Source organism: Vicugna pacos, chromosome 21 (genome assembly GCF_048564905.1).
Source record: "Vicugna pacos chromosome 21, VicPac4, whole genome shotgun sequence".
NCBI lineage: Eukaryota > Metazoa > Chordata > Mammalia > Artiodactyla > Camelidae > Vicugna > Vicugna pacos.
The window spans coordinates 23,367,125-23,386,812 of record NC_133007.1 but is presented as its reverse complement, the minus strand read 5'-3'; the positions used below and the strand labels follow the sequence as shown (position 1 = coordinate 23,386,812).

Below are 19,688 nucleotides of genomic sequence, written 5' to 3'. Positions count from 1 at the left end.
GGTAAACAAAGTAAAATCACCCATAGTCTCTCTGCCTAGAGAATCCACTGCTAAGACATTGAATTTCCTCCCACTTTAAACATTTTTGGTTTTGTTTTGCAGTTTTAAAACGGTGGGAGTTACACCATAGATGCAACTTTATGTCCTGTTTTAAAACCTTAAATAGCAGTTGTAAAGTGTCCCACACGCTTTCCCTAACGCTTCGATGAAACAGGGGAGTTCGGCAAGCGGGCGGTGAGACAAACCCAAGTGCGTGGCTGAGTCAGGAGTCCCGGGACACCGACCAGGGCTCTTCGCAGCGCAAACACCTAACGGGGAGGCAGACCATCTGGCAGACGGACAAGGGAATCCCTGGACTGGACTGGACTGGAAGCAAGCCAGACGGGAGTTCTGCCTGCGTTCAGGCTTGGAAATTGGCAGCCACAGAGTCCAGGGCGTAGCTTCGGGTGGGTTGGATGGGTGGGCGTGGCGCGGGGAGGAGGGACGGGCCGGGGAGAGGACGTCTCAAGTTCAAGCGCAGCGCCGGGAGCTCCGAGAGGCTCCCACCCTCAGCGGCATGGGCTGCTTGCTGTTTCTGTTGCTCTGGGGGCTCCCCCAGATTAGGGGAAGTTCTGAAGGTGAGTGGAACCGGGGCGCCCGGGTGGAGGCGGGAGGGAGACGGGCTGGGAAAGGGTCCGAGGCCGGCTGCGGGCGGTGGAGACCGATGCACCTCGGAAAGTCGGGAGGAGGCTCGATCCACCAGCCAGAGAAACTGCTGCTCTGCGCTCCGGCTCCCGGGCCCCCAGAAGGGGGAGATCGGCCCAGGGGTGGTAGACCTCACCCGTCCTTCCCAAGCCCATGTGTTTATTTGTTTCTTTCTTCCTTCCTTTTCCTCCCATTCTTTGCCCCCTGCCGCCTCGCTGCGCCCCTCCCGTCTGCGAACTCTCTAGGCCTGCAAAGACATTTCCCCCTCCGGTGCCTGCAGATCTCGTCCTTTGCCAATAGCAGCTGGTCGCGCACGGATGGCCTGGCCTGGCTGGGGGAGCTGCAGGCCTACACTTGGCGCAGTGACTCGGACACCATCCGCTTCCTCAAGCCCTGGTCGCAGGGCAGATTCAGTGATCAGCAGTGGGAGAACCTGCAGCATATATTTCTGGTTTATCGAATCAGCTTCACCAGGGACATCCAGGAATTCGTCACAATGCTGCACGTAGACTGTGAGCTGAGGGATGGGATTCTGGCCGCCGCCGCACCCCCAACCCCCCAACCCCCGCCCCACCGCTGATAAAATTCTTCCATCACCTCACACTTTTTTGGGGCAGTATTTTAAAGAGAAGGCTGCTTTTCATTTTTATTTTTAAATTTATTTATTTTATTGTTCTTTGGGGAGGGGAGGGAGACAATTAGGTTTATTTATTTGTTTAATGGCGATACCAGGGATTGAACTCAGGACCTGGCGCATGCTAAGCATGCGCTCTACCACTTGAGCTCTACCCTTCCAAACTCCACACTCTTCTGATTTCCTCTTCTGCCTGAGAGATCTCAGCTCGATGCCTCAAAACACCCCTCAGTTCCTCCTGCTGCCCGTCGCCTGCTCTCAATTACCTGGACTCTGGGTCCAGTGTAACGGTCACACCAACGTCTTCTCCTCGCCCCCTTCCAGTCGTTCCAGCCCTTCGTTGATCTCTGTCCATTCCTCTCCTCAGATCCCTTTGACATCCAGATGTCTGGTGGATGCGAGGTGCTCCCAGGGAACACCTCAAAAAGCTTCTTGGACATTGCATTTCAAGGAACAGCTATCGTGAGTTTCCAAGGAACTTTTTGGGTGCCAAATCCAGATTCCCCACCCTGGGTGCAGACAGCCTGCAAAGTGGCCAACCAGGATCAAGGGACCAGGGAAACAGTACGGTGGCTCCTGGACTCCGTCTGCCCCAGTCTTGTCAGAGGCCTCCTGGAGACAGGGAAGTCGGAGCTGGAGAAGCCAGGTCAGCCTGCCCCTCCACCGCCCGCCTTCCACTCCACGCTCAGGCTCCATCCGGGCTTTTCTATCCCAGGGTGCCCCTCCCTCTGAGCATCAGGGCAAGAGAAAGACTCAGGTGGGGATGGATAAGGTGTGAGGGTATTTCTTCACTCCACAGACCTTAACTGAGTGCCCTTGGGGGGCCGTGAGCTGAATAAAATAAACACTGAGGGTCAAACAGGATCTCCGCTTCAGGAGGAGGCTGAGAAGTCAGATGAACAATTAAAGCAGCGTTTGAAACACGGCCCTATGTTCCAGCTGAACACAGGGTGCTATAGGAGCACAGAGCAGGAGCACTTCCATGAGGCTGGATCAGGGAATGAGGGTCAGGGAAGGCTTTCTCGGAGAAGCTAACACTAAGGGATGGAAGTTGTGAGAGACTTCATCTCCAGAGGGGAACGTGAAGGACCCAGGAGCCTGCTGTCAGGCCTGGAGCCTCCAGTGCAGAGTCTTCACCTAAAGATCTCTCATTCCCTTGTCGGATGCAGTGCAGCCCGAGGCCTGGCTGTCCAGCGGCCCCACCCCCGGGCCCGGCCGTCTGCTGCTGGTGTGTCACGTGTCAGGATTCTACCCGAACCCCGTGTGGGCGATGTGGATGCGGGGTGAGCAGGAGCAGCCAGGCACTCGGCGAGGTGACGTCCTGCCCCAGGCTGACGGGACGTGGTACCTCCGAGTGACCCTGGATGTGGCGGCCAGGGAGGCGGCGGGCCTGAGCTGCCGGGTGAGACACAGCAGTCTCGGAGACCAGGACATCGTCCTGTACTGGGGTGAGAAAGAACGGGGGCCCAGCTGGGGATGGGAGGACTGGGGAAGGGGAAGGAGGTGACACACCCAGGATGGAGGAGTTTTAGAGTTGAGGCCCCACACCAGGAGGATAGACGGAGGGGATTCTGGATATAGGAAGGAGAGAAATAAAGATCTGAACTCAAAAAGGAGTGAGATAAGATATTTCATATACAAGAAAAAGAAGACTTGGGGGAACCCCACAGATCCAGAAATGGACTAGTGCAGAATCCCAGGAGGATTCATCCCCCAGAAGAGGGAACTGGGGACTTGCAAAAGGCAGGATAACAAAGACAGCTGTGGTTTGCGGAGCGCTGCTTCTGTGCCAGCCAGCACACTGCATGCAGCGTTTCCACTAATCACCCCAATCTCCCTCGAAGCGGGTGCTCTTGTTTCCGCTTTAGAGATGAGAGATTGAGGCTAAGCAAGTAAGTTGGCCAGGGTCTCCTCATTAGAAAGTGGAAGAGCTGGATTTAGACTCAGGTCCGCTTCCCTACAAAACGGCTGCCTTCCCCGTAGGCTGTGTTAGCTTTTGCTGAGGTGAACTGAATTGCGAATGCCCAGACCCCAGAAAAGGTGGGGCAGGCAGACTTCAGAGGAATAGGAGTGGCCAGTGTTAGCCAGGGAGGAAGTAAGAAGCCCCTGGAGCCCTCACATGTGCTCATGCCAGGGCACGTGAGATGGGGCGGGGTCCTGGGCTGAGAGACGCCCTGTTTTCCCCCCAAGCAGGGCGGGGCCAGGCCTCCCCGGGCTTGATCGCTGGGCTGGTGGTGGCGTTCCTCCTGATTCTGAGTTGTGTCGGCTTAGCCTTCTGCTGTCAGCGGCGCCGGTAAGTCTCTTCTTTCCATCTCTTCCTTCCCTCAACCTCTTTCCCCATCACTTCTCTCCCCCTTTCCTTAATGATCTCTGTATTCTCTCACAGCCGCTATCAAGGCATCATGTGACCTGGAACTCAGGATCTCAGGACTTCAGTGCTCCGAAATTGAGGGTGAAAGAGAGTTACTTTGAAGAAGCAGAGAACGGTCGGAAGGCAGCTCTGGTCACACTCTTTGAACACTTTATCGAAGAGGATTGAAGTTCTTTTTCAGTATGCTACAAGTTTGTAAGCCCAAGTGGTCCTGTGAAAAGAGAAGAGCAAGCTCAGATACCTCTCAGGCACAAGCAGATGAGGACTGCGGGGGAAGTGTGTGTGCAGTCCTCGTCTGAATGATGGCTTCTGCAGTGCCCTGGGAAGCACTCCTCCTGTGCAAAGGAAGCAGGCCCCGTTGTTCGTTGTCAAGTACAAAGTAAGACCCTCGCTTGGCTGTAACCCACATTTTTTTTTCAAGAAAAGTGAAAGTCTAGGTTTAAAAGTGAACATGCCTGATATTAATGGGTTGACTCAAACTTTTACGAAATATGCCTCTGCTGGCTGATGACAACCACAGTGGTTCCCAGTTTGTGTCTCTGATATAACAAGTTTATCCTGAATGACATATTGGCAGTTCCAGGACCTAGTTTCTATTGTAAATTTGGATTTATAAAGAGGGACATTTTCTCATTAAAAGAAAATGAGGATGTAAGAAACAGAGATATCTCAAGCAGTTTACTTGAAGTAACTTGATTAAAAGAGAAAAATCATAGTGTATGTGTATTATGGAGTAAAAGCTACTTTCAGTAGGAATATTTCTCTCTAATGGCCAGTCATTTTCTTTTCAGTCTTGAAGGAGACTGGATCCCCCCAGAACAGGCCCTCCTCTTAACAGCTGTTAAGTGAAGCAGTGTATGGAGTGGGCTGGACCGCTCTGGGCAGGCGGGAGCTGTACTGGTGATGTCTGCATCATCCAGCTGTCTTTCTTAGCCTAGAGAAAAGACAGCAGCCGATCAAGAAACGAGAAGGCAAAGTTAAAAGCACCTGTTAGCTATCAGGGAAGTAATCTCTTGGCAGTCAAGGCCCTCAACAATCCCAAAAAAGTGAATCTAAACTTTCGAAGTCTTTGCTTGAGAAAATTAAGATTTGGCATCTTCTATGTTGGGCTTGTAAGTAGAACTCAGGATGTGGGGCCTGCTAGTTTCCAAATCCGTGCTTCTCAAACTGTGGTTTCCTGACCAGTAGCCTCATCATCACCTGGGAACTTGCAAACTATTTTACCAACCCCCCTCAACCTACTGAATGAGAAATCTTGTGAGAGGAGCCCAGTAATCTGTGTTTTAAGAAGCCCTCAGGGGCTTCTGAAATTGAGCTTAAGTTAGAGAACCACTGTTTATAGGCATGTACAATGCTATGCAACAGATTCCTCAGAATGCTAAATGAAAATCTTGGCCTAGGGTTAATCAGGGAAGGCTTCCTGAAGGAAGGGCAATTTGAAGTAGGAATTAGGGAGTGAGGTGAAGCAGCAAATGCACTGTACCAGAGTCTCCTCTGACTCACTTTCTTCCTGTGCTAAATGGAGATAATAATGTCTGTCTTGATTATGCTACAGGTGGAATGTCTGTGTCCTGTGTCCCCTCCTCCAAATTCATATGTTGAAAACCTAATTGGGCATTAGCTGATGGTATTACAAGGTGAGGTCTCTGGGAGGTGATTAAGTCATGAGGTCTGAGCTCATGAATGGGATTAGTGTCCTTATGAAAAGAGGCCCTTATCCCCTCCACCACCAAGTGAAGACACAGCAAGAAGGTTTCCTCACAGAAAGTGGATCCTCACCGAACACTGAATCTACTGGCACCTTGATCTTGGACTTCCCAGCCTCCAGAACTGTGAGAAATAGATTTCTATTGTTTTTTAAGCCACCCAGTTGATGGTATTTTGTTATAACAGCCTGAATGGATTAGGATTATGTCATGAACTTGTTGTGGGGAACAAATGTGTACAAATGTGTGGCAATCTCCAGTGCCTTCAGAAGTGTGGGGCCTGTTACAGTTTTGGGTACCACACTGCCCTCAGGTGATGCTCTTCAGCTTAGCTTCCTCAAGCTGTATCAAGCTTGTGAACCAGTCCCTCTGGCCTCCCACATTCTTAAGGCAAGTCCTTTCTGAAATCTTTTGGGAAATGCTACAGCATGAATTGACAGTAGCTCTGGTGCATTTTAAACAACTTCTATTTATTTTGGAAATAAATGCCTATTTCTCCAGGAAACTGTATCTTCTTCCTTCAAATACTCAGCTCAAGATATCTCAGAAAATCCTAAGATTTCATTTTAGAATGTGTTGATAGTCTCTTTATGGATATCGTGTTCCTTACTGAGTGCTCTCTGAGTGTCAACTTATTGCCACTCAGCTCCAAATTCTCCTTCATTGTGTGCTCAGTGACAATGGATGGAATTCTTCTAATCGTTTCTTCCTTAAAGCAGGTGCACAGAAGACAAAGGAAGGCGCTCTCCTACAGCTTCTGGCTACTGCAGGGTGGGCCAGCAGAGTGGGCGGGAAGGCCTCCTGTGGGATGCCGCCCCAGCCATGTGCCCGAGGCTCCTGGGCACCAGGTAGCCTTGCAGCCTCAGCCCAGCAGTAACCTTCCGATGGAAGCAAGAGGCTTCCTGCCCCTCCCAGTGCCCCATCCCCTCTGCAGACCCTCCCTTCCTTAGACCGTCTGCGGATGGGAAGTTTCCACCGAGTCTCAGTCTCTCTACAGCCCCTCCCTGAGGTCTGGAGGGTTGCTTCCAGCTGGCTCAGTGACTGCTCTGACCTGGACACACCAACAAACTTCTCTGCTACCCAAAGGGCTAAAGCACACCTTCTCCAAGGAGGTCTGTGCTCCAGTCTCGGAGAGGGGTGACCCTTCCAGCTTTATCTGTCTCAGGTAGTCTCCTTCGGCCCTAGGGGTCCATGTAGAGTTTTCTTATACCTTATAGTTCTTTCCCCATTGCAGTTGAATAATTCTATCAAACTTCCTCTGTTTAGCTCTCTGTGAGGTTTCTATTTCCTGATTGGACCCAGGAGGATACATGTGCCGACTTTTGACCATTGACAGGAATCTGTGTGAATTTTCCAAAGCTATTACTTGAATTTATTTTTTTCCCAAGTCTGTGGCATGAAGTTGACCCACTCTGCTGTGTTACTTTACACATATCATAAGAACCATGCCCAATGTAGTTCCATTTCTCCGCTCTTCCTCTCTGTGCATTGTTGTCATAAATTTTACTTTATACATGTGTTTAACTCTACAGTTCATTGTTTTTGTTTGAAAGTTATCTTTAAAATGATTTTAAAAAGAAGAAACAGGGGGAGGGTATAGCTCATGTGGTAGAGAGCGTACTTAGTGTGCACAAGGTCCTGGGTTTAATCCCCAGTACCTCCTCTATAAGTAAATAAATAAACCTAATTACCTCTCTCTTCCGCCTCAAAAATTTTTAGAAAATCCTAAAAAGAAGAAACATGATTGAACATTTCCTGGTGTGTTTACCATTTCTAGCACTCTTCTTTCTTTTCCATAGATCCAAGCTTTTATCTAATGTTTATTTTCTTCAGCCAGAAGAAGTTCCTTTCATATTTCTCATAATGCGATCTTTTGGTGACAGATTCCTCAGCTATTATTTTCTGAAATAGCTTTTACTTTGCTTTCATTTTTGTAAGATATTGGCAGGATATAGAATTCTGATATGATGAGTTGTTTAAGCACCATGAAGATGCTGTTCCACTGCCTTCTGGTTTCCATTGTGACTCTGATTTCTCAGCCTGTAAGATGAGCTTTCCCCTTGTTTGCTTTAAATTCTTTTCTTTCTCTGTCTTGTTTAGAAATTTGAATTTAATGTGCCCTGGGGTGTGTGTGTGTGTGTGTTGGGGGGAGACATGAGAGAGAGACACTTAAGGTTCGTTGAGCTTCGTGAACTTGGGACTCCAGTTGTAGGTGTTTGATCATTTGACCTTTTTACATGGGGTCCCCAAGACCCTTTGAACTTCGACCTCTGTTCTCAACTCAGCGAGATTTCATGCTCTGCTAGGGCTATCCCTCCCTGTGATGTGATTTGAAATTTGCTTCTAAGCAGAAAGAAAGGGGACAGTCGTAGGTTTAACTGAATAATAAGTCACATTTACAGATGAACACTTCTGGGCCCAAACGAGTAACAGAGAAGCTGCTACTGCTGGGTGGAATGCAGCCCCACAAGCACTTGAAGCCCAAAGAGCAGACACTTGCTGCCAGGACCACCACACACCGCCACCTTCTAGGCTGGACACTGGACCAGAGAGAGAGCAGGGGACTTGGGGACTTGCCATCTGATCCCCTCACTATTGTGTTGCAGAACCAGCTGGAAGTTGTGCAACTTTCCCATAAGCTAGAGAAAGTTCTCCTGATTATATTAAGTGAAACTCTCCCCCGTTGTTAACAGTGAGCCAGGGCAATCGCTACAGAAGGGTATCCGCTGATGGACACAGAATGGAGAGAGGCCGTGCCTTTTATCTTTAGTGGCTTGTTTTCAGAACTTGAGGGACACATTTACAACTTCCTTGATCTGCTTGGCAGATGAACATCAACTAGAGGCTTTGTGAAAATTTATTTTAGGAGTTGAAGGGCTGTGGGCTGTGGGCTGTGGTGGAGTAGAACAGAGGTGAGCAACAATTCAAATACACAACTTGCTGTTTGTTGCCAGTACATGTAGGGCCGTCGTAAGGGGCCATTAGACAAGGCCAGTCAACCAAAACTGAAAAAGGGCCAGGTAACAGGACCAACAAGCTCTTCTGCCGAGGAGAAAACAATCCAGTTTGCAAATGAAAGCATGAGGCAGGAAGTCTGTGATGTTTGTGGGGGATGGCTGAGAATCGCCTTGCACTCCATGCCTGCGTCCTGTGTAAACTGCAGCCCGTAGCACTGGGGCCAATGCATTTTGAGTCACTTGCTGTGACCGTATTGGAAAATGTATTTAAAATCTTGAAATGGATTTAACATTTAACACTGGCCTCCGATATCCCATGGACTATAATGAGTTCAGCTGGAAAGATAACTAGAAAATGGTTCAAAATCCATAAGTGAACATACAGTTGTTGGCAGATCGAAGAGACACAAAGCAAAAACAAAAACAAAAACAAAAACAAAACTTAGATTAATGACTGTAATTCCAAACAGAATAGATAGAAATGGAAGAAAGTGGAAAGTTGCAAATATGGTCTGGATTTCAGATTCTAAATTTTAACAGCAGCAATGTCCTCACTGCAACATCCGCCTGACAATCTTTTTGTGAGAGAAGGACACGGACCTGGAGGAACTGCAACTCAAAAATGTGAAGGTGACTTGCAGCGAACAGTTTTTGGTAGCTGCAAAATTGCGTGTGCCGTTACGCATTTTTGACTTTCCAAGTACTGAAGGTGGTAAAAAAGAGACAGGAAGTGGAGGTGAGTCTCACCACCACGATCAAGGGGAGTCCAACACAGATCAGGGGGTCAGCGGCATGAGCCCAGGCAGGGTGAGTGATGCAGGGATGTGGCGGTCGAGTGTCCTGCTGACCTTGCAGCCCTTGGAAAGCTGAGCAAAAGCATCCTTCTGTTGGGCCTGAAAGGCAGCTGAGAAGGCAAAGGGACCCTCAGGGCCCCTACACATGGGAAAAGAAGAGATAAACTTGTATCTTTTCACAGATGATACAACATACACCTAGAAAAGTCAATCAGCCCTGTTTGAAAAAAAACAAAGAACTTGAATTTATAAGGAAATTTTGTCATGTAGAAAAGATAAATATATGAAGATCAAAGGTATTCTTTCTATGAGCAGCTAGAAATAGAAATACAGAGTTCATCCCCAAAAGTGGCAAAAATAGAAGATACTCAGTAATGAATCTCACAGGCATGGTGTAGACCCCCATCTGAAGAAAGCCCTATACGTAGGGTCCTGTGAGTGACAAAAGACATGTTCTGAGTTAATGAAAAGATACACTCTATTCTTGTTTTAGAAGATTTAACTTCATTAAATACCATTTAACTCCCCAGATGTATAAATTAAATGAAATTTTAAGTAGTATTAAAATGGTTAAATTGAAAAAAAAAACAATGGTGGGGGTAAGGAATCTGCCCTTGTAGATATTAAAATTCAGAGTCACTATCATGAAAATGCTATGGTAATAAACTTGACAAAGAGTTGAATAGAGGAGTAGAATAGAAAAGCAAGGGATAGAGCTCAGTATATGGGATTATCTGAGATGTTGTTCTTATCACTGCCAAAAAATTGTTACTGAGTAGGCTGACTGTCCATCTAGAAAAAAATCATATTGGAACTCCACCTTATAGCATAAATATAAATAAATTCCAGATGTATTAAAGATTTATCTCTATTGCTGTAGTTTTATCTAATCTGTTGTTTCTAACTGCTGCATAAGAAGGTGTCTGTCCACCACATGGCATCTGTCACTTTTCCTGCTGAGGGACCAAGTTACCACTGATACCCCACAGTGAAGATCCTCATACTTGTTCCTTTACAGACAAGAACATAAAAGAGCTCTTTAAAAAAGTAATAATCTTTAGGATAAAGAAACCATTTTCTCACAAATGTACTGAGCATTAAATTAAAAGAGATTAAAGACAAGGGGCATAGCCAAGCATCCCCCAATTCAGCAGAGACTAGGAATTGGAGCGTGAAACCAGCAGCACAAATGAGCCCCCATCACTGACAGATCTGGAATGGACCGCCTCAAGGTGGGCTAAATGTTTCACAGTTCGCTTACAAGATAGGAATTAATTTACTCTCCTCTTGTAGCATGGCCATGGAAATGAACCGCTTTGGCATTGGAAGAGCAGCGACCTGTTTCCACCTGGGGGAGGAGGTGGGGATGCCCCATCCCTCCCACCCACACGAGCTACCCTCGGCTGCCACCACAGCAGAGCACAGTCTTGGGGAAGGGAAGACAGGTTGTCTCCCCCAAGAACAACTCATTATTCAGATAAACTAAGTGTAAGAGCTCCATGTGACCAACAATCAGAAACTGGAAGCCCCCCGTGGGGGACCCACCCCCCAGAGGGACAGCGTGCCACTACCTTGTGTGGAGCTGGAGAGCAGGAGGAGGGAAGAAACCAGATCAGTTATAGACAAAATAAACTATAATTTTCTTTGCAATTTGGCAACAATTTAAAGACAATAAGCGATTTTCTGGCTGGGATATAAAAGGATGTAGAAAGATCTTTGTTTCCGTGGTAACGCCCCAAAATTTAGGTATTACTTGTACTTATCTATGAAACCGTTGAAGAGAGGTGGATGTGAGAAAATCCCAGATGGACTGCTTTTCAGAGAGAGGAGCCTTTTACACATGACTGTCAAGCAGTGGCAGTTTCCGAAGGCGATGTTGGAGAAGAAAGCCTGCCAAGACCGAGGCAGAAGAAAGACCGGCAACGTGGGGACGGCTGGAGAGATGGGCATCTAGGAGACTCTTAAAGGCAGCAATGATTTACGTAAACTAATAATTCTTGGTGGCTTCCTGCTCCTGTTTGGCAGAGGAAAGGGCAGTGATGGTGGACCTAGAGAATATATATAAAATATATATAAAAGACTAGTCTCATGCATTCTCACAGTTGCCTAGAAAAAAGGGGCCTTTCTACTATGGATTCAAAAGATGGAACTGAAGTCCAGCCCCCACCAGGATCTGAGATTAAACCTTGACAGGATCACAGAAATTAGTCTTGGACAGGAGCCACTGTGGTGCTGGGAGGAAGGCTAACCAGAAAAAGGTCCATATTAAAAATTGCTGCCTTCAGCCCAGATTAACTTGCAACATGGTGACATCTGAATAATCACTTCCTCACTTTAGCAGCCACTCATTGGACAGAGACTGCACACTCTCATAAACAAAAACAAAGAAAATAGTTGTATCATTAAACCTCCACTGTTATCTATATATAATACAATTCAATATATCATAAAACATTGGGAGATATGTGAAGAAGTGGAACCCATAAAAACAAATCAAAAGACTGCTCTGAAAAATAAAGTCTACTAATTAAAAAAAAATCAAAAGAAACAAATCTACAGAAACCCAGATACCAGAATTAGCAGAAAAGCAGCTTAAAACGAGATTATAAATGTATTTGGCTCGTGGCACTACCTTGGGATGGCTCTGTCCCTCAGGTAAAGATCACTGTCCCTCTTAGAGAGGCTGACTCTGCTGGACTCCTTCTCATCCCGGGCTCCACTAATGACTCCCCCTCCGTGGTCATTAAGGTCTGCAGGTGGTCACAGATGACTGTAATAGGTAAACGATGGCAAAGCTGAGTAACTGAAACAGGAGGAGAAGTCACCTTGACAGGTTCTGATTGGGGAAGCACCTCGAGGCCCCAGAGTGAAGGAGTTCAGTCAGTTTATATCTATTCACCAAACAAAATGTATTTATATAATATTCCAGCTTTGAGACAAATAAAAAAAAATTCCTTTTGGAATTTTTACTACTCTCAATTATAAGAAAATAGGCACACGTTGGAAAATAAAATTAAACTGTAGTTTCTCTATGCGTTATGCAAATTAGTGATGTGACTTTGGGACCTTTTATAAAAGAATGCCACCAAAATAAAAAAATAAATGAAGTACTTGGAAAAAAAAGAATAAAGAAAGGATATTGTCACAGATCCTATTATTAATGGGATAAAGTGGGATTGCTATGAAAAATTTTATGCCAATACATTTAAAAATGTAGATTGAAAGCAAAAACTTTAGAAACAGTTTGCTATAAGAAGAGATAAGAGATAAGAAGAAAAAGAGATAGGATATCCTTTATCTGTTCTTGCGATAAGAAGAAAAAGAACATCTGAATAGCTCAGTGTTAGTAACTTATTATAATAAATGTTAAATATTAAAAATAAAATACAGTTATAAAATATATAATAAACATTAAAATAATTTGTTATTAAAAACCATGCCACAGGAAAACTGGCTCACAAGCCTTGTTGACTTCAATTAAACATTCAAAGAAGAACTACCAATCTTAAATAAAATCTTTCAGAAAACAGAGAACGCAAAACTTCCCAGTTTACTTTGAGGCCAGCATCTCTCTACACGAAAACCTTAGGAAGAAATTACAAGAAAAGAAAATTACACACCAATATTTCTTAAGAACTTTGACACAAAAATCTTTAACAAAACTTAACAAAATCTAGCAATATTATAAAAAGGTTATTATATGTTCACCATGTGGGTTTTATCCTAGGTAAGGAAGATTGGCTTAATATTTGAAAATCAAACATAATTCCCCTCACCATGTTTAACAATATAGGAAAATAATCAACAGATACAAATGAAAAATTGGAAATATTCAATACCTCTTTATGACAAAAACTCACTGTGTTTTTTTTTTTTCCCCTAAAAACCAAGGATAAAAAGAAACTTTCTCGATTTGATAAAGGACATCAACAAAAACCTACAACTATGATTACACTAAATGGTGACATTATATGCTTTTCTTCTAAAGATTGAGAGCAAGGCAAGGATGTCTGTCCTCATCATTTGTATTCAACATCGTAGTGTATGTCTCAGCCTTATTAATTAAAAATTAGTTTTGAAAATTACATCTTGGGGAGTGATGGAAACGTTAGCTATCTTGATTGTGGTGGTGGTTTCATGGGTGTATGCATCTATCAAAATCCATCAAATTGTATGTCTGAAATATGTGTAGTTTACTGTACAGGAGCCATACCACAATAAAGGTGTCTTTAAAAAAGAATTCGTAAGGCAAAAGAAAGAAATTAAAGCTGTAAAGACTGTAAAACAAGAGGCTTTTTTTGTAAAGCTGTAAAGACTGTAAAACAAGATAGCCTATGTAATAGAGAACATTTACTTCTGAGGCCAAAGTCTGAATAGTTAGTATACAGTTTGCAAAGTTTGTGGGAGAAACAAACTAGAAATATAAATAAACCAATCTGGAACAAAGGAATATCAAAGGCTATCTCATTAAAATTATATCAATGAATTAAACTATTTTTGCTTTGCCTAAATTTTAAAATAGATACAAAAGGCAGCAAAACTAACACAAAATAAAATTTATAGTGGAGAAAACTGCATATAGTAACATTTAGATTTGTACAATTCAATCTGAGAAAATTGCATTTTGGTGGAAATAATGGCTACACAGGAAAACTCACAAAAGTAGAACATTCGGAGGTAAAATTCAACATTTGATCTCCCAATTAGTTTATTTAACATGTATAATTTTTTTTCACATGAAAAATAATTGATTCCAATGAATAAGATTTTAATAAAATATACATAAAATTGGGAAAAATAGAATTTCTTTATAGTACTTTTAGAATAATGGAATTAAATTGGTTTAGTGGAATTTACTTGGTATATTTTCTCACAGATATTTTAATTTGAAGATTTAAGTAGAGGAACTCCCAAAAGCTGGCATAAATAGGACTTTTAGACTCCCAAGACATCGTAGGGAACTTATTTAAGGCTGACTGTGACTATGGGAAAAAATATGGGAGAATTAGCCCAGAGTCAGATAAAATCCTTCACTTTCAGCAAAGTCTTATTACAAAGCTGCTATTACAAAGCTGCCCACATCAATGTAGTTTAACTTACAAGGTACCAAAGTGAGTTTGCCTGCTCTTAAAATGACAGGTTAAGATAAGGGCCCAGCAGATGAACAGCTGTTACTGCAGGTGACTGTATATGCACCGCATTTTTGGTTCAGAATGGAGTGAAGCTGAGCCACATAGAATTTTCAGAGCAATTTCTTTTTAGACACCCCTAAAAGGCTGTAACTTGATGCCTGCCAATGTCTATATTTCACCACTAGATGTCACTGGGAGTTAAACAATTACTGAGCAGACCGTGGCATATTGGAAGATTTCCATATTGCTCATAAAACCTGATAGTTTCAGACACCTCTTGTGTCCTGCCTCACATCTTCTCAGCCCACTATTTTCCCTCTAGCCATTGCTAAGGCAGCTGGTTATAGAACCTAACTTCAGCTGTGCTGCGTATTTTTTGCATTTTTGCACTAAGGCTTTTCTCCTGATGTGGTTGGGCCACCTGTGAGAAGCTGCTTATCACATTTGGATGCTTAAAACTGCAACTGTGGAGGAATTAACACACCATGGGGCAATCCTTGACTGTTAGGGGACAGGGGTCATGGCTATGGGCTCCCCTCATATCTCTCAGGCTGACAACACGGGGACTGAATCTGCGTGACTGGTCTGAGGGTTCTAATTGCATCAGATGCTAGTTTTCCATAGTGAAGGTCCCTCTGATAACACATCATTGTGCTGGCTTTCTCTGTTTTCCTGTTGTACCCAGTGTCCCACTCCTAATACCTGGTATCGTGTCCCAGAATAAACTCCTACCTATAAAGCTCCCCGTGTCGGAGTTTACTTTGACTTTCTCTCCTTTCCTATTTTAGATCTGCTTTCTGGAAGGAAGCTAAGAATAACCCACAACCCTGATAAAGAATATTTCCAGCACCCAGAAGTCTCCTTCACGGCTCCACTTCTCAGTCTGTCCTTTTAAAGACAACAAATATTCTGATCTCTGTGACCAGAGTTTAGGTTTTTTTTTTTTTTTAATTACAGTCAGTTTACAGTGTTGTGTCAATTTCTAGTGTACAGCATAATGTTTCAGTCATGCATATACATATGTATATTCCTTTTCATATACTTTTTCATTATAGGTTACTACAAGATATTGAATATAGTTCCCTGTGCTATATGGTAGACACTTGTTTATCTATTTTATATAGAGTAGTTAGTACCTGCAAATCTCGAAACTCCAGTTTATCCCTTCCCACCCACTTTCCCCTGTTGTAACCATAAGTTTGTTTTCTGTGTCTGTGAGTTTGTTTCTATTTTGTAAATAGGTTCATGTGTCTTTTATTTTTTTTTAGGTTCCACATATGAGTAATATCATATGAGTATTTTTCTTTCTTTCTGTCTTACTTCCCTTAGAATGATGATCCCCAGGTCCATTCACATTGATGCAAATGGCATTATGATATTCTTTTTAATTGCTGACTAGTATTCAGTTGTATATATATACCATAATTCTTTATCCAGTCATCTGTTAGTGGACATTTAGGTTGCTTCCATGTCTTGGCTGTTGTAAATAGTGCTGCTGTGAACATTGAGGTGCATGTATCTTTTTGAATTAGAGTTCCCTCTGGATAGATGTCCAGGACTGGGATTGCTGAATCATAGGGTAAGTCTATTTTTAGTTTTTTGATGACTCTCCATACTGTTTTCCATACTGGCTGAACCAAATTACATTCCAACCAGCAGTGTAAGAGGGTTCCCTTTTCTCCACACCCTCTCCAGCATGTATTGTTTGTGGACTTTTTGTTTGTTTGTTTGTTTGTGGATTTTTAAATGATGGCCATTCTGACTGGTGTGAGGTGATACCTCACTGTAGTTTTGATTTGCATTTCTCTGATAATTAGTGATATTGAGCATTTATTCATGTGCCTATTGGCCATTTGTATGTCTTCATTGGAAAAGTGCTTGATTAGCTCTTCTGCCTATTTTTGGATTGGGTTATTTGTTTTTTTTTTTTTGTTATTAAGTTGTATGAACTGTTTATATATCAGAGTTTAGTTTTGATTCTGTTTTTGAATTTTATGTAACTAGAATCATACAATAAGACCTAATTTTGTGTCTGCCTTCTTTCACTCCGTGAGTGTTATTCATGTTATGGCATGTAGCAGTAATTTATTATTTTTCATTGCCATGTAGCATTCCATTGTATGAATATATCACAGCTTATCCATTCTTTGGTGGATGGATATTGGAATTATTTCCAGATTTTAGCTATGTTGAATAATGCTGTTTATTTTTTGTTTGTTTGTTTGTTTGTTTTTGTGGGGGAGGTAATTAGGTTTATTTATTTTTAGAGGAAGCCCTGGGGATTGAACCCAGGTCGTTGTTCATGCTAAGCATGTACTTTACCACTTGAGCTATACCTTCTCCCCAAATAATGCTGTTTAGAACATTTTGTTGTGCATGCCTTTTGTGAACATTAACGCTCATTTGTCTTGGGAATATACATATAAGTGAAATTGTCAGGTCACGGGTTATACATAATTTTTACATTTAATAGATGCTGTCAAATAAGTTATTGTAGTATTTTACCAGTTTACCTTACATCTTCTCCACATCCTTACTCATGTTTGATATTATTAACCCTTTTAATTTTAACCATTCTGACGGAGGTGTGGTGTATTCAAGTGTTATTTTGGTTTGGGTTTCTCTGTTGACTAATGATACTTAACATATTTTTGTGTGCTTATTAGCTGTTTACATACACTCTTTTGTGTAGTACCAGTTTAAGTTTTTAGCTGTTTGTGTGTGTGTGTTTGTGGTAGGGAGGGGAGATCAATCTTTTTCTTACTGAACTGAAGTCCTTTGTAATTTCTATACACTAGTCCCTTGTTGGATATGCGTTGTGGACATTTTCTACCAGTATTTGGTTTACTTTTCACTCTCTTAAAGTGGCATTTTGATGCAAAGAATTTGTTGTTAATGGGATACAGTTTATTGATTTTTTTCATTATGACTATTATTAACTACTCTTGTAAATTATTTACCCCTGCCCCAAAGTCATGAGATTTTCTCCTTATTCCTTGATTCTCAAACTTGAGCAGGCATCAGAATCATCTGGAAGTCTTTTTAAAGCGCTTGCTGTTGGTACACAAACCTCCAGACTTTCTCATTATTTATGTCAGAGAAGAAGCCCAAGAATTTGCATTTCTTACAACTTCCAGATGGTGCTGATGCTGCTGATCTGGGGATCACAGTTTATAAACCGTTGTCCTGTCTTATCTTTGAGAAGCTTAACTATTTTACTTGTTACATTTATATCTACCTGGACTTGATTTTTGTGCATGGTGTGAAAAAGGGGTAAATTTTTATCTTTCCAATGTTAATTAATCGATTAATAACACTGATATGCAGTACCAATTATGTTGTAATTTAAGTGTCCATATATATATATATGTATATGGATGGATCTGTTTCTGGACTACTTATTCTGACCCTTTCTTCTGTAAGTCTATCTTTGTGCCTAATCGATGTACCAAAGTAATCTGAATTATTGTAGGTTTGTAATAAATCTTGATACCCACTAAAGTGACTCTTACCACTTTCTTCTTCTTCTTTAAGTGCATCCTGTGAAAGAAGAGGAAAAACATGTTTATCTTTGGGCTTCATAAAGAAAGGTCAGAATTATTTATACATTTTAGAAAACAGAGATGTCTATTGAAATGTATACACTGGGGCAATGATCATTAATAAGAAAACAGTACAGAATTATAGACTTTTGGGAAGTTAAAGGTTACTTTGATAAGCCATAGCAAGAGTCTCTGAAGTCTAGATATTTATAAGTCCTCTGTTAAGAAGACACATTTGAAAGTCAGTAAGACTTTGAAAAGTAAAAGAGGTAAAATGAAGAAGAGTTTGAAAAGGGAATATTTCCAGTGTTATGGGATGAATTGTGTCTCCATAAAATTCATATGCTGAAGCCCTAATGCCCAGTGTCTCAGAACGCAACTGAATTTAGAGATAGGGCCTTTAAAAAGGTAATTAAATTAAAATGAAGCTGTTAGACTGGCTCCTAAATCTAATCTGAACGATATCCTTATAAGGATCTTGGACTTGTGGCCCCTAGAACTGTGTAAATTTTTGTCGCTTGAGTCTCTCCATCTGTGGTACTTGTTACAGCAACACTAGCAAACTAATACATCTGGTGTTGGCAAAGTTTTCTTCTGAAAGATTCATCAATAAGCAAGATGTCGACTGAAATAAAATCACACAACGTGAGAGTTGTGAGTTAAGTTTTACTTGGGACAGAATGAAGACTAGAGCCGGGAGACAGCACCTCAGATAGCTCTGAGGAAGTGCTCCCAGAGGCAGGTGGGAACTCAGTATTATATGCGATTTTAGTGAAGGAGGTGCGTGCGGTCAAGCACACACTGATGCAGAGGCTTGGTGCTAGTCACGAGGAGCAGATGTCACTATGAATGATTTTAGTGCTTTTTTAGATATGAAGAGATGCAAGAATTAGGGCTCATAAAATCTTCCCATGAAAATATCTAACTATCGGAGGGCCTGTTTTGCCAGTTTCCCCAGAGCACAGAGCACCTCGTTCCTGATCTCCACCCTGAGCGCCTTGCAGGGAGTGATGGAGGTCAGCGGCTGCTGTGGCTCATGATTTAATCCAAGCGGAGGTAGACGGCAAGTGCCAGCGTGATTCAGCCCTTCAATCCTTGTAGAGGCAGAAGGCAAATGTGCCAATTTTTACATGGCAAAGTAAACAAGCGCAAAAGCAGTGCAGGATAGTAATTAAACTTTGAGGCAGCATTTCAGAACATATTAGGGAAAAATCAAAGTCCTCGTAAAGTGGTTTTTGTAAGGGATGCTTTTAAGGAGGACTTTGAGTAAACATAGAGCAAAGAATGTCTTTGCCTACTTTTTATCTGATTATAAGGGTCCTCACAAAATAAACTGAGATTAAAAGGGTATTAAATGCAATTGGTAAAAGAAGAGGCACCTAACTGATGTGTAAACTATTATCCTTATTGTCTAGTGATTCCTGAAACAGGTGAGAACCATGAAGCAGTACGGCCAAGAAAACGTTCTCTGATTGCCCAAGAGTCTCATCAGCATCTCACAGAGGAGCTAGAAGCTGATATCTAACACACAACGTGTTCCGTGTGGGGCTCATCACGTAGGTTCCATTTCAAACCTTCTTGATATCTTTACAAATTTCCAAATTAAAAACTGCTTGAGGTCTTCTCCTGGATGTACACAGTCTCTCTGCCTCAGTCCTGCATGAACTGCAGCCTACATTTTGGAGCTCCAATTGAGCAGGGCCATGTGAGCAGCACGAATACAGGTAAAATAGATTTAAGGAGGCACAGAGCCCCTGTAGTTTCTCTCCCAAGAGAATTATCATACTCTACATTTACAGTTGATTTACAAGTTTCTTTCTCTAGAGTGTGAGCTTTTACCTTCTGCTCTTTCTCATCTCAGTATTTAG

The 19,688-nt window shown here is 42.7% G+C and overlaps 1 protein-coding gene across 2 annotated transcripts; it reads left to right on the top strand.

The window, feature by feature from the left end:
* Window positions 1–492: 492 nt before the first annotated feature.
* Window positions 493–19,370, top strand: CD1D (CD1d molecule). Of its 2 annotated transcripts, XR_012062788.1 has the most exons (8): window positions 493–617; window positions 930–1,196; window positions 1,686–1,964; window positions 2,488–2,766; window positions 3,512–3,611; window positions 3,705–4,068; window positions 17,813–17,868; window positions 19,236–19,370. XR_012062788.1 is itself a non-coding variant. In XM_015249076.3 (6 exons), the coding sequence occupies exons 1-6, from the start codon at window positions 557–559 to the stop codon at window positions 3,724–3,726; spliced, it is 1,008 nt and encodes a 335-aa protein (XP_015104562.1). In that variant the 5' UTR covers window positions 493–556; the 3' UTR covers window positions 3,727–4,148. The 2 variants fall into 2 exon arrangements, 1 of the variants encoding a protein (XP_015104562.1); XM_015249076.3 differs by lacking the exons at window positions 17,813–17,868; window positions 19,236–19,370 and having other exon boundaries at window positions 3,705–4,148.
* Window positions 19,371–19,688: the final 318 nt, after the last annotated feature.

Bases quoted from the DNA above. Each gene is read 5' to 3' on its own strand.
- CD1D (XM_015249076.3), top strand. From the start codon at position 557: ATGGGCTGCTTGCTGTTTCTGTTGCTCTGGGGGCTCCCCCAGATTAGG. The intron at 1,197-1,685 runs GTGAGCTGAGGG...TCCTCTCCTCAG, and splicing joins CACAATGCTGCACGTAGACT to ATCCCTTTGACATCCAGATG. The intron at 3,612-3,704 runs GTAAGTCTCTTC...ATTCTCTCACAG, and splicing joins TTCTGCTGTCAGCGGCGCCG to CCGCTATCAAGGCATCATGT.